Source organism: Zophobas morio, unplaced genomic scaffold (genome assembly GCF_036711695.1).
Source record: "Zophobas morio isolate AGI-343-1 ecotype UQ-CSIRO unplaced genomic scaffold, CSIRO_AGI_Zmor_V1 ptg000014l, whole genome shotgun sequence".
NCBI classification, from domain to species: domain Eukaryota; kingdom Metazoa; phylum Arthropoda; class Insecta; order Coleoptera; family Tenebrionidae; genus Zophobas; species Zophobas morio.
Genome location: NW_026972119.1, coordinates 23,694,122 through 23,707,789, shown reverse-complemented (window position 1 = coordinate 23,707,789; position 13,668 = coordinate 23,694,122). Strand labels below are relative to the sequence as shown.

Genomic DNA, 13,668 nt, shown 5'->3' with positions numbered 1-13,668 from the left:
GATCCAAGTTATAATATCGCATGCTCGAAAATCCTTTCTGCTCTTTATGTGGAAGGACAACCGCCAATTTAATCACGCGAGATTTAGTAAACGAGATATGGGTCATTTCACCTCCCATAACTCAAAACGTCTTCATTTTACAACTTTTTAAACGCAATCGATAAATGCCAGCCTGAAGTGGTAAAATGCGACGCAAGCGCTCCCCAGTTTTGTCTCGAACACCCCAATGAGAGGTCTCGTCATGGGAGAGAACGTCATGCATTGTATATTTGGTTGACTATAAGACAAGATCGTTTAGTTTGTGGAGTTAATTTATCAGCTGATGCGAAAACATGGCCCAAAACGATCAAAAAGTGTCGCTCGGTTTCGAAGACGAATTGATTACAGAAAAATACAAAAATCAAATTAACTTTACGACCAATAAAATTGGAGGAAAACCCGTAAGTACTGCCATTAGTGGAAATACCGATTTAACACCTCTAGCGATTGCGTTGGCGAAATTTCTGACACAAAACGCGATTAATTCGGTTTAGTAATAGTTCCACACGGGAAAATTGTCATTTTTGGGTTGTAAGTATTGCGAAATTGTGTTCGATTGTTATTCAATCGAGAAAAAAAAAAGTGGAGGAGCTGGGATTTGAACCCAGGACTTTCAGCATGCGAAGCAGACACTCTACCACTGAGTTACACCCCCTCGTACTAGACACGGACCATAACATGTTTTTAACATACACACTACAACCGATGCTAATTATTAATATTTAAATAATCGTTTTTTGTAGGATCTACCAAGCAACATCAAACTCGACGCCCCCATATGTCCACTATGCCAGCTGCCGAGACCACTAGTAGTACAAATTTACGCCCCCTTGGAAAACTCGGCGTTCCACAGGACGCTGTACTTATTCGGGTGTATAAACCCGAACTGCTGGAACCAGAGCGAAAGGTATACCCCTGGTAACGAAATTTCCTCAATTTCGTCACAAATTATTAATTTCAGCTGGATTTGTGTTCGAGTCCAATCTCAGGAAAAGATAATAGAGCACGAGGAGGCGACAGCGGTGGCTTCTAAGGCCAGTGTGACTGATTGGTGTGCAGATGCAGACGATTGGGACGACAATAACGCAAACATGAATGAAGAGAACGGAAATTTGATAAACAACATTGAGAGAGTTTCCGATGAAGACGACGAAAGTTGCAGTTTGGAGGAGTCTATTAGGACAGGGCTGGGGAACTTGACGGTCGATGACCGCAATGCCAACAATGGGGCTTTCGGTGAGCGCATTTTATACAATTTTTCCACTTCGCATCTTTTCAATTTTTAAACAATGGGGGTTTTAAAATTTGGGGATTTTTGTTTTGGTTGGTATCACAAATGTCAAATTGTAACATTTGGAGTCTAATCGTTGTAAAGGTCGATTTATGAACTTGTCGCTGAGGTTGCTGTCCGCCGTTGACGTTGTCGTTGTAAGATAAATACGCAGTTGAAAGGTAGCACGCCGTTACGTTGCCGTTGACACTGGGTTTTCAACCAATCAAATTGCGGTACTGTGCAGTGCTGCCAACCTGAAGGAAAATCCCCTGAAGAAGGGGGGTCAATTTTTCATTCCAGTGACATAAGCTCTAAAACAGGCTTTACGTCCTATTTTATTGTAAAAAATATTAGGCACTGTCATTCAATCATTTATGACAAATCATGTGATTCAAGCTCTACTCTCATTTTGACAAATATTAGCACTTTTCAAAAATCTATTTTGACAAAAAAATGCCTTTGATATTATTAATATCTGACAGATGTGACTTGGATATGACACTGCTGTCAGTAAATTAAGGTTATCTAAATAAAGTACATTTTACAAGTTATGACATTAGTAAATGACAACACAATTAACACTCGCCATACCATAATAATAGGAATGACCTAGACTACCATAACGGGTCAATTGTGACCCAGCTGATTTCTTATGCATAATTTTTGACTGCAACTGCAAAATACATTTTTTCAAGTAAAATTTGTGTAATCAATATATTTTAAAAACTTTTATTATATTATTTGACAAAAATAAACAAAAAAACAATATATAAAAAAAATAATATATATGAACAATAAGAACTGATCAAAATAAACGAAAAAAACTATATGTAATGTAAAGAACAAAATATATTATGAAAAATAAAAAATCAGGATTGAATAATTCACACAATTCATCTTCATCATCATCTCTGATACGTTCCTAATATAGTTCGTCATCAGCCAGAGCCCTCCTGCTAACCATTTTCAAAAAAACTTAATAACTAGCACCGTTGTACGGCACTGAACGCAGCGAAATGTCATAAAAAGTGAGGTTATATAACATTATTTTGCGCACAGCACAGAGTCACATGCAATACCATAACCGGGTCAAATCTGACCCATTTTACTTTTTTGCTGATAGATTTATAATTTTAGTTATAAAATCAACGGCAATTAGTAGAAAGTGTGTCCAATAACATAAGGAAAGCATTCCTGAATGGAAAGAAACCAGAAAAATTTTTTCGTAAAATTATTGTAAAAAAAGTGTTTTACTGGGTCATGTTTGACCCGGTTTCCAGTGTCCGAGTGTTAAGCTTGGGATGATTATGGGTGGGGTTTAATTTTCGGCTTGTTTTTTTCGTAATATACGTTAGTATTCTTTGAACAACACGATACTCAAAAACGTGTTTTTAATTTTAAGTATTTTGCAGTTAAGCTCCGCCCCTTTGATTCACGGTGAATAAAAAAAAATCATCACAATTGAGATTGGGCGGGTGGGCGGGCTTACATTTTGCCTTGTTTTCGTAATATGTGCAGTCATCTTTTCACAACAAGAAATTTAAAACATTTTAAAATAGTAAATTTGTCTAGGGAAATATCGATTTTGCAATTACGCTCCGCCCCTCGGTCGAATGAAAAATTCATTACGATTACGATCGAGACGGATGGGTGGGGCTTCTCTTTTGGTTTTCTGTTTTAATTAATACATTTAGTTTTCTTCGTATAACACGATTACTTAAGAACATATTTCACATGGTAATTTCTCGTAGAAAAGTGAGGATTTTACAATTACGCTCACAGCGAATAAAAAAATCACCAGAATTGAGACAGGGCGGGTGGGCGGGGCTTATATTTTGCCTCTTTTTTCTTACAGTACATAGCCATCTTTTCACAACAAGAAACTTAAAACATGGTTAAATTGGTACATTTTTGCAAGCAAATATGGATTTTGCAACTATGAAGCGGAGCGTAATGATTTCCTTATACAAATTTTCCATTTTAAACATGTTTTAAGTTTCTTGTTGAGAAAAGAAGTCTACATATACTAAAACAGGAAGGCAAAATGTCAGCCCCGCCCACCCACCCTGTCTCAATTGTGATGATTTTTTTTATTCGCCGAGAACTAAGAGGGCGGAGCTTAACTGCAAAATACTTATTTCTTTACAAGAAATTAGAAACATATTTTTGAGTATCGTGTTGTTGAAAGAATACCATGTATATTAAGAGAAAAAGGTAAAATAATAACCCCGCCCACCCACCCCATCTCAATTGTGATGACTTTTTTATTCTTAGAAACTTAAAACACGTTTAAAACGGTAAATTTTTGTAAGGATATATGGATTTTGCAATTAGGCTCCGCCCCTAGGCTGTCAACGAATGAAAACTTCATTACTATTTACATCAAGGCAGGTATGGGTAATTTCTCGTAGAAAAATAAGGATTTTGTAATTAAGCTCCGCCCCTCGGCTCACAGCGAATAAAAAAAATCATCAGAATTGAGACAGGGTGGGTGGGCGGGGCTTATATTTTGCCTTTTTTTTTCTAAATATACATGCCCTTCTTTTCACAACAAAAAACTTAAAACATGGTTAAATTGGTACATTTTTGCAAGGAAATATGGATTTTGCAACTATGAGGCGGAGCCTAATTGCAAAATCGTTATACAAATTTTGCATTTTAAACCTGTTGTAAATTTCTTGTTGAGAAAAAAAGTCTACACATTTTAAAAGAAGATGACAAAATGTAAGCCCGCCCACCCGCCCTATCTCAATTGTGATGATTTTTTTTATTCCCCGAGAACCAAGAGGGCGGAGTTTAACTGCAAAATACTATTTCTTTACAAGAAATTATAAACATGTTTTTGAGTATCGTATTGTTCAAAGAATACCATATGTATTAAGAAAAAAAGCCAAACTAATTACCCCACCCACCCACCCCATCTCAATTGTGATGATTTTTTTCTTAGAAACTTGAAACACGTTTAAAATGGTAAATTTTTGTAACGATATATGGATTTTGCAATTAGGCTCCGCCCCTAGGTCTGTCAACGAATGAAAACTTCATTACTATTTACATCAAGGCAGGTATGGGTAATTTCTCGTAGAAAAATAAGGATTTTATAAATAAGCTCCTCCCCTCGGCTCACAGCGAATAAAAAAAATCATCAGAATTGAGACAGGGTGGGTGGGTGGCGCTTATATTTTGCCTTTTTTTTCTAAATATACATGCCCTTCTTTTCATAACAAGAAACTTAAAACATGGTTAAATTGGTACATTTTTGCAAGGAAATATGGATTTTGCAACCATGAGGCGGAGCCTAATTGAAAAATCGTTATACAAATTTTCCATTTTAAACATATTTTAAGTTTCTTGTTGAGAAAAGAAGTCTACACATATTAAACCAAGAAGGCAAAATATAAGCCCGCCCACCCGCCCTATCCCAATTGTGATGATTTTTTTATTCACCGAAAACCAAGAGGGCGGAGCTTAACTGCAAAATGCTTATTTTTTTTACAAGAAATTATAAACATGTTTTTGAGTATCGTGTTGTTCAAAGAATACCATGTATATTAAGAAAAAAGATAAAATAATAACCCCGCCCACCCACCCCATCTCAATTGTGATGACCTTTTTATTCTTAGAAACTTAACACGTTTAAAATGGTAAATTTTTGTAAAGAAATATGGATTTTGCAATTAGGCTCTGCCCCTAGGTCTGTCAACGAATGAAAACTTCATTACTATTTGGATCAAGGCAGGTATGGGTAATTTCTCGTAGAAAAGTAAGGATTTTATAATTAAGCTCCGCCCCTCGGCTCACAGCGCATAAAAACAATAATCAGAATTGAGACAGGGTCGGTGGGCGGGGCTTCTATTTGGCTTTTTTTATTACTATACATAGCCATCTTTTCATAACAAGAAACTTAAAACATGGTTAAATTGGTACATATTTGCAAGGAAATATGGATTTTGCAACTCTGAAACGGAACCTAATTGTATACAAATTTTCCATTTTAAACATGTTGTAAGTTTCTTGTTGAGAAAAGAAGTCTACACATATTAAACCAAGAAGGCAAAATATAAGCCCGCCCACCCGCCCTATCCCAATTGTGATGATTTTTTTATTCACCGAAAACCAAGAGGGCGGAGCTTAACTGCAAAATGCTTATTTCTTTACAAGAAATTATAAACATGTTTTTGAGTATCGTGTTGTTCAAAGAATACCATGTATATTAAGAAAAAAGATAAAATAATAACCCCGCCCACCCACCCCATCTCAATTGTGATGACCTTTTTATTCTTAGAAACTTAACACGTTTAAAATGGTAAATTTTTGTAAAGAAATATGGATTTTGCAATTAGGCTCTGCCCCTAGGTCTGTCAACGAATGAAAACTTCATTACTATTTGGATCAAGGCAGGTATGGGTAATTTCTCGTAGAAAAGTAAGGATTTTATAATTAAGCTCCGCCCCTCGGCTCACAGCGCATAAAAACAATAATCAGAATTGAGACAGGGTCGGTGGGCGGGGCTTCTATTTGGCTTTTTTTCTTGATATACGCAGCCATCTTTTCACAACAAGAAACTTAAAACATGGTTAAATTGGTACATTTTTGCAAGGAAATATGGATTTTGAAACTATGAGGCGGAGTCTACTTGCAAAATCGATATTTCCTTATCCAAATTTTTCATTTTAAACATGTTGTAAGTTTCTTGTTGAGAAAAGAAGTCTACATATATTAAAACAAGAAGGCAAAATGTCAGCCCCCCCACCCACCCTGTCTCAATTGTGATGATTTTTTTTATTCGCCTAGAACCAAGAAGGCGGAGCTTAACTGCAAAATACTTATTTCTTTACAAGAAATTATAAACTTGTGTTTGAGTATCGTGTTGTTCAAAGAGTACTATGTATACTAAGAAAAAAGACAAAATAATAACCCCGCCCACCCGCCCGATCTCAATTGTGATAATTTTTTTTTTTACTTAGAAACTTAAAACACGTTTAAAATAGTAAATTTTTGTAACGATATATGGATTTTGCAATTAGGCTCCGCCCCTAGGTCTGTCAACGAATGAAAACTTCATTACTATTTACATCAAGGCAGGTATGGGTAATTTCTCGTAGAAAAATGAGGATTTTATAATTAAGCTCCGCCCCTCCGCTTACATCGAATAAAAAAATCATCAGAATTGAGATAGGGTGGGTGGGCGGGGCTTATATTTTGCCTTTTTTTTCTTAATATACATGGTAAAATTTTGTAGGGAAATACGGATTTTTCAATTAGGCTCTGCCCCCTGGCTCACGACGAATAAAAAAAATCATCACAATTGAGGTGGGGTGAGTGGGCGGGGTTTATCTTTTGACTTTTATTAATTTCTTACTAGTTGTAATTTTCTTTCCACAACAAGAAACTTAAAACATGGTCAAAATTGTAAATTTTTGTAGAGAAATATGTTTAAAAAAACATAATAAAATATAATGCCCCGCCCACCCGCCCTCGTCTTAATTCCTATGAATTTTTCATTCCTTGTCAGTCCGAGAAGCGGAGCGTAATTGCATAATCCATTATTGCTTACAAGAATCTACCAATTTGATAAAGTTTTAAGTCTTTGGTTGTGAATAGACGACTACGTACAGTTGGAAAAACAAGGCAAAATGCAAGCCCCGCCCACCCGCCCTATCTCAACTATGACGATCTTTTGACCTAGGATGGGGCTTATATTTTGCTTTTTTTTAAGTATACGTAATTTTCTTTCCATAACAAGAAACTGGAAACAAGTTGAAAATGGTAAAATTTTGTAGGAAAATACGGATTTTGCAATTAAGCTCCGCCACCTGGTTCACAACGAATTAAAAAAAAACATCACAATTGAGATGGGGTGGGTGGGCGGGACTTATCTTTTGATGTTTCTTTCTTTCTTAGTAGTCGTAATCTTTTTTTCACAACAAGACACTTAAAACATGGTTAAATTGGTACATTTTTGCAAGGAAATATGGATTTTGCAACTATGAAGCGGTGCGTAATTATTTCCTTAATCAAATTTTCCATTTTAAACATGTTTTAAGTTTCTTGTTGAGAAAAGAAGGCTACATATTTTAAAACAAGAAGGCAAAATGTAAGCCCGCCCACCCGCCCTATCTCAATTGTGATGATTTTTTTATGCACCGAGAACCAAGAGGGCGGAGCTTAACTGCAAAATACTTATTTCTCTACAAGAAATTATAAACATGTTTTTGAGTATCGTGTTCAAAGAATACTAGATATATTAAGAAAAAAATGACAAAATAATTACCCCGCCCACCCACCCCATCTTAATTGTGATGATTTTTTTTTCTTAGAAACTTGAAATACGTTTAAAATGGTAAATTTTTGTAAGGATATATGGATTTTGCAATTAGGCTCCGCCCCTAAGTCTGTCAACGAATGAAAACTTCATTGCTATTTAGATCAGGGCAAGTAGGGTTGGGGCTTAATCTTTGACTTTAATTTTTTCTTAATATACATGGTCATTTTTGAAAAACACAATACTGAAAAACACGTCTGACATGGTAATTTCTTGTAGAGAAATAATAAGGATTTTCCAATTAAGTTTCGCCCCGTCGTCTCTTGGGGGGGGTGGGCGGGGCTTATATTTTCCCTCTTTTTCTTAATATACTTATATTGTTGTCGTAGTCAGAACAAGAACCTTAAATTATATATTAAGGAACGAGTTTCATAAGGCAAATATTAAGGCACGAATCAAAGTTTATAGAACGAGCGGCGAAGCCGCGAGTTATATAAAGGATGAGTGTCACAATGGCTTTATGACCGAGTTATTTATACTATTTTTTCTACCGCGTACGTTTTTTCACAGAATTTAATTGAAATTTGAGTTTTTTTAAATATGGGGAATTTTGTCGTGGTTGGTGATGGGTTGGTATGACACTAACTACGAAATATTTGAAGTTCAAATTTTCACAAAACAATTCGAGTTTTTGTAAGTTAAAATAACAGAAAATTGACCAAAGTAGCACCCAGAACTCTATTTTACCCATTTGACAATGACATAATGACTACCATCCTTAAAACATAAATTACACCAGTTCGAGTCACCAGGTGACTAAAATTCGATTTAAATGGCTTCCAGTTTTAATGAGAAATTTCATTAATTTACAAAGTAACTGTACATTTAAATAATAACAACTTATGTAGTTAACAATTGACAAGAAGGTCCCTTCAGTCGCTACTTAAAATCTACATCACATGTAACAGGAATCGGTAAAATTGACTAATAAAAAATAAAATAACAATATTCCATCAACTCTCATCACTTCTGTATGTAGCTAAAAAGTGAGATACATTTTCGTACGTTAAAAACGTGATCATGGTGGCTGGTGTAACCCTCAACAAATTAGTTCCTAGCCCTTTGTAGAACCCCCGCCAGCCTTCATACCTCCATGTTTGCGAAATACAGTCCAAAGTCCCTGTATATGAATAATGTTGATTCTGTAACCTCGCTCTGACCACTTGATATGGATACGTAGCTCCCGCAGCCACAAGCTTCGACAATGCAGCGAATGAAAGATACTGAACCGTTCCCTGTTTCGTCGAAATTGGCAAACCATAGTACACACTATACGTATTCTTCAGTTCTTCATACACCATGAACTGTACAGCACCATGCGACACCCCAAAAATCCCTGGAACTAGACCTTTATAGTACCCCCGGATTCCATCCTGTTGAAAAATTTTAACCAGAGCGTCAATCATCCCCTTGTACTGTTCTTGACCAGCCCCAAACTGGAGACATAACCTAGTTTTGACAACCCAGAACGGGTTGGTGATGAATAGAGTAATCACACCGGCTTCTGACGCTGCCACTAGATGTTGAGTGGGTTTCAGCGGCACGTTCGCGTTGCCCCCTTGCACCCACGTTTTTATTGTCGTGTAGAAGAGAAAGTAGAGTCCCCAGGAGCTGCCGGCGCCCCACACGTTCGGTGTGACGCCTCGGTAGAGGCCCCGGAGTCCCTCCTTCCGGAATATGGTGGTGAAGGCGTTCCATATTCCCGAGTACTGGGGTGTTTTGTGCAGGCGTCCATCGTTGACGGCGAAGCGGATTTTAATTACGTCGAGGGGGTGCAGGATTAGGGTAGACGTGACGCCGCCACTGATGCCGGCGATGAAGTGCTCGAATTTCACGTGTTTGAAGATGCCGACGTCACTTTTGAGGTTGTGGGGCGTCGATTTCGTGATTACGCTCATTCTTGTGTGGGGAAAGTTGACTTCATGGTTAGGGCTTATCTGACTTGATTTGGGTTTGGGAAAGTGAGGTTAGGGGCAAGGTCGGCAATTATTGACATTCTGACGTCAGTGGTTGCTAGAGATGTGTCGTTCGCGAACGAACGAATCAAATTGAACGGGTCGTTCGAATGAACGAGTGACCGAAATCGTTCGCGACGCAAACTAGTCGTTCTTTCGTTCATTTCGTTCACTCGTTCACCGTTCACATTGTCTCGACTGGATCTTGGTTCCGTTGGATCTTTGAATCATGGCTCCAGCACAGTTCTATGTTCTGTATCCAATACTAGGAGCACATGCTATGCTATTTATGGAATTAACTAAGAACATAAATTTTCCCGACAGATTAATTCCAGTAGTATGAATTTAAATTAGGAACCGGGAACGAAAATGACAATTTATGACGATAACTAATATACAATGTTCATAAACGTCTGAACATTAGAAACTAAAAAAAATAAATGTAAATAAAGAATTATTATTACTATTGTAATGATTATTAATAAAAAAAAAAAAAATACAGTCAATGAACGTGACTATTCACGGCTTCATCACATTAGAACGTAATTGGACCCAAGGAAAAGGTATAAAAGGAAACAAAACAAATCTGCTCCTACATTGTTGGGCGACGACCGAATGATTCGAAAGATCCAATAAATTATCAGTACATCCTTGAAATTGTGTTTACTATTTTTTATGAGAATTCTAAATATGACAAGAAAGAAAAGAATAAGCCGAGTAACTACAACAAAATTCTGCCGTGTTGAAAAGTTGAAATCTCCATTTAACCCCGCGAACAATCACCATTTCACGTTATACACATTATTTACGAGCATTTTTGTTAATTTTAGTCCCGACTACAGCCGTGGTCCCGACAAAGATTTTGGATTATCGTATTTTATTTTCTATGTCTTGTGGCACAAAATTCGACATTAGTCGGAAACGCTAATGTAGATTTAATTTTTTTTACAAAAGAATGATAAGTGTTTGTAAAAAAACACCCATTAAAATATGGAGAATATTTTGATGATGTTTTTGTGAAAATTACATGTAATATAACTGAAACGATAACGGAAAAAATGTACTGTATATGTACAACATATAAATTTGATCCAATTAGCATTTTTGACAAAAAGTTGCGAATTTCTTGACATATTTTATAGTAAATAGACGTTCTTAAAGTAATTTTATTGGTTTCTTAAATGGATATTTCGGGCGATAAGTTTCTGTCGACTTAATAAATTTCACTACAAAATGTTTTGAAGCATAAAATAAATAAAAAAATTGTGGGAATTATTAGAAAAAACTACCTGAAATGTCTCAAGTCTCACCAACTTCGCATTTTGAATATTGGTCATAAAGCAGGTAATAATCCGTTCCCGGTCGGTGTGACTGTGAGAAGAGGAAATCTTTTACGGTTTCCAAATTAGGAACACCTACAAAGAACCTAGGGATTATTTTATTGCAAGTTCATTTGTTCCCTAAAATGAAAACTATTCAAATTTTAGAAAATTGCTAGAGATTTATAGACGGTCGGGTAAAACTCATTCCTGCATAAATTGGAGAATATTGCAGATGTTTCATCTAGCACCGGAAAGTAATAAACTAATTTGGGCTAAGACGGAAGTATTTGAAGTTTGAACAAAACCATGCGCCCATTGATCCAAATTTGTGGGAATTCCTCCCCCACTTTAAAAACTCAGAAATGCATAGTAATTTGAAAATTCAAACTAATGCTTCATTTCTGTTTTTGCTTTTGCGACAACCATTTCAGAATTATCTTTAGTTTTTTTGTGCGATAAGTTTTTGTGTTAGGTACTTTTTCTGTGTGGTGTTAAGTTTAACAGTTCATTTGTGCTTCTATTTTTCAAGTAAGTAACATTTTTTATATTTTTGTAAATTTTACGAAATAAATTTAAGAATAATTTGAAAAACTGAGTGGTAAATTTATTTTGTTTTTAGGTATGGACAGAAAAAGAAGTCAATTATGGTACCATTTTGATGTTGACGCCACGTCAAAAAAGGCGAAGTGCCATTATTGCGCGAGCCGTGTTAGTATTGTCGGAGGGAGTTCTGGAAACCTTTCACGGCATTTAAAGACCAAACACCCAACAGTGCCCGTTGCTAGAGCCCCTTCGTCCACCACTTCAGCTGCAGCTTCCGATTCTGGCCCTGATTTAAGATTGAAGAACCCTCAGGAGGCGACCGGCAGCTCATCTTCGTCTGCTTCTCTTTTAAATCCGCCAACGAACTTTTTATGTCTTTCGTCATTATCAGTGCCCTCATCATCTGGTGGTAAAGTTCAGGGACAGGCTTCAATTACAAATTTTATTGAAGTAGTGAAGCCGTTACCGCTAAGAAAGAGCCGTCTTTTAGATGAGCAGCTGGTAAGAATGATTAGCAAGGGATTTCATCCATTTAAGATCGTTGAGGAACCAGAATTTAAAAAATTCGTGGCCATGTTAAATCCTTCTTATCAGCTGCCTTCTAGAAAGACGGTTTCTAACAGTTTGGTCCCGAGTTTATTTCTCCAAATTAAAACTCGGGTCCAACAAAAATTGAATCTAGCTTCAGCAGTTTGTTTGACTACTGACGGGTGGACGTCGTTAAATAACACTTCGTATTTAGCTCTAACAGCACACTATCTGCTGCAAAATGCAGATTTGTTAATAATTAACTCGTCCGTTTTGACATGTACCGAATTTTCCGAGAAGCACACGGCAGACAATATCTCAACTTGGTTACTTGATACGGCTAAAGATTGGGGTATATCAAACAAAATCTCCGCAATTGTCACAGACAATGCAGCAAATATGGTTGCTGCCGTTCGTCTGTGCAACTGGCGGCACATTGGTTGCTTTGCACATTCCTTTAATTTAATTGTTCAAAAAGGTTTGATGCACATTGAGCATATAGTTTCTAAAGTAAAAGCTGTTGTGCAACACTTCAAACAAAGTGCCTATGCAACAGCTAAGTTAGTAGAAACTCAAAAACAAATGAGTCTGCCGCAATTAAAATTAAAACAAGACGTGGTGACAAGGTGGAACTCAACTTTTGATATGCTGAACAGATTTTTACAAAATAAAGACTGTTTAGTGTCCACCTTAGCCGTTTTGGGTTTAGACTCGGACAAATTTAGGTTCTCAAACAGCGACTGGATAACTATAAAGTATTCAGTCGCTGTTTTAGAAATCTTTTTAAATGTAACCAAAGATATTAGTGATGAAAAATCTGTCACAATATCAAAAATTCCGATATTAGTGCGAATCATTGCTTTAAAATTAAATAAAATGATAAATATCCCGTCTCCGGATGTAGCCAAGATGAAAGAATGTCTGTTGTGTGAACTGGGCACAAGATTCGGGGACATTGAAAAACATCCCGTCATTAATCAAGCAGTACTGCTGGATCCTAGATTCAAACAGCAGGGTTTTGGTAATGACGATAGACGTAAAGATGCCTGTAAGGCTTTAAAAGAAAAAGTGAGATCGATGACTGCCATCTCATCGACTTCAGGGGTTGCTGAATCTAATGAATCTGCTGCACAATCGACTCCGTCGACTTCGACCGCTTCCTCGTCGTTGTGGTTTGAATTTGAAGAGGAAAATAAAAAGGTATATATATAGTTTTTTTTTCATATAATCTGTTTAATATTCGAACCACCTGCAACCTATATATATATATTTTAATAAAAAAATATTATTTTCATAGTTAACGGGCGATACCAACCCCACGGTGGTCAGCATTATTGAGGTGGACAAATACTTAGCGGAACCACTTCTTCCCCGCCATTTGAACCCGTTAACTTGGTGGACCGAACGACGGGCGATTTACCCACATTTATATGAGCTGATGACCCGAAGGCTATGTATAATGGCGACTTCAGTCCCGTGTGAACGTGTGTTTTCGACGGCGGGCCATTTATTCAACGAAAAAAGGACCCGGCTGAAGTCGTCAAAATTATCAGAACTAATTTTTCTACAGAAAAATTTAGAATAAAAGTTTTAAGGCTGTATTTTAATGTTTGTGTTTTTTTAGTTAATGAAGTTATTTATTTTATAGGTTTTTATAGTTTTTAGATTGTATATATTTTAATG

General features: G+C 36.5%; 3 protein-coding genes and 1 non-coding gene across 4 annotated transcripts in view; 2 read left to right on the top strand and 2 right to left on the bottom strand.

Moving 5' to 3' along the window:
• Nucleotides 1–219: 219 nt before the first annotated feature.
• Nucleotides 220–13,668, top strand: part of LOC135128678 (programmed cell death protein 2-like) — a 28,301-nt gene continuing 14,852 nt past the window's right edge. The window contains exons 1-3 of the mRNA XM_064055685.1: nucleotides 220–440; nucleotides 783–946; nucleotides 1,001–1,275. Coding sequence (XP_063911755.1) covers nucleotides 333–440; nucleotides 783–946; nucleotides 1,001–1,275 — 547 coding nt within the window. The 5' untranslated portion in view covers nucleotides 220–332. The remainder of the gene's footprint in view (nucleotides 441–782; nucleotides 947–1,000; nucleotides 1,276–13,668) is intronic.
• On the bottom strand, nucleotides 623–694 carry Trnaa-cgc (transfer RNA alanine (anticodon CGC)). Its single transcript has one exon. It is a non-coding gene; the product is annotated as a tRNA-Ala (tRNA).
• On the bottom strand, nucleotides 8,405–9,655 carry LOC135128680 (solute carrier family 25 member 32-like). Its single transcript, XM_064055688.1, has one exon. It carries the CDS (start codon nucleotides 9,533–9,535, stop codon nucleotides 8,591–8,593), a length of 945 nt encoding a protein of 314 aa, XP_063911758.1. The 5' UTR covers nucleotides 9,536–9,655; the 3' UTR covers nucleotides 8,405–8,590.
• On the top strand, nucleotides 12,828–13,576 carry LOC135128681 (E3 SUMO-protein ligase ZBED1-like). The gene is made up of 2 exons (XM_064055690.1): nucleotides 12,828–13,185; nucleotides 13,283–13,576. The coding sequence occupies exons 1-2, from the start codon at nucleotides 12,862–12,864 to the stop codon at nucleotides 13,568–13,570; spliced, it is 612 nt and encodes a 203-aa protein (XP_063911760.1). The 5' UTR covers nucleotides 12,828–12,861; the 3' UTR covers nucleotides 13,571–13,576.

Bases quoted from the DNA above. Each gene is read 5' to 3' on its own strand.
- LOC135128681 (XM_064055690.1), top strand. From the start codon at position 12,862: ATGATAAATATCCCGTCTCCGGATGTAGCCAAGATGAAAGAATGTCTG. The intron at 13,186-13,282 runs GTATATATATAG...TTATTTTCATAG, and splicing joins TTGAAGAGGAAAATAAAAAG to TTAACGGGCGATACCAACCC.
- LOC135128680 (XM_064055688.1), bottom strand. From the start codon at position 9,535: ATGAGCGTAATCACGAAATCGACGCCCCACAACCTCAAAAGTGACGTC.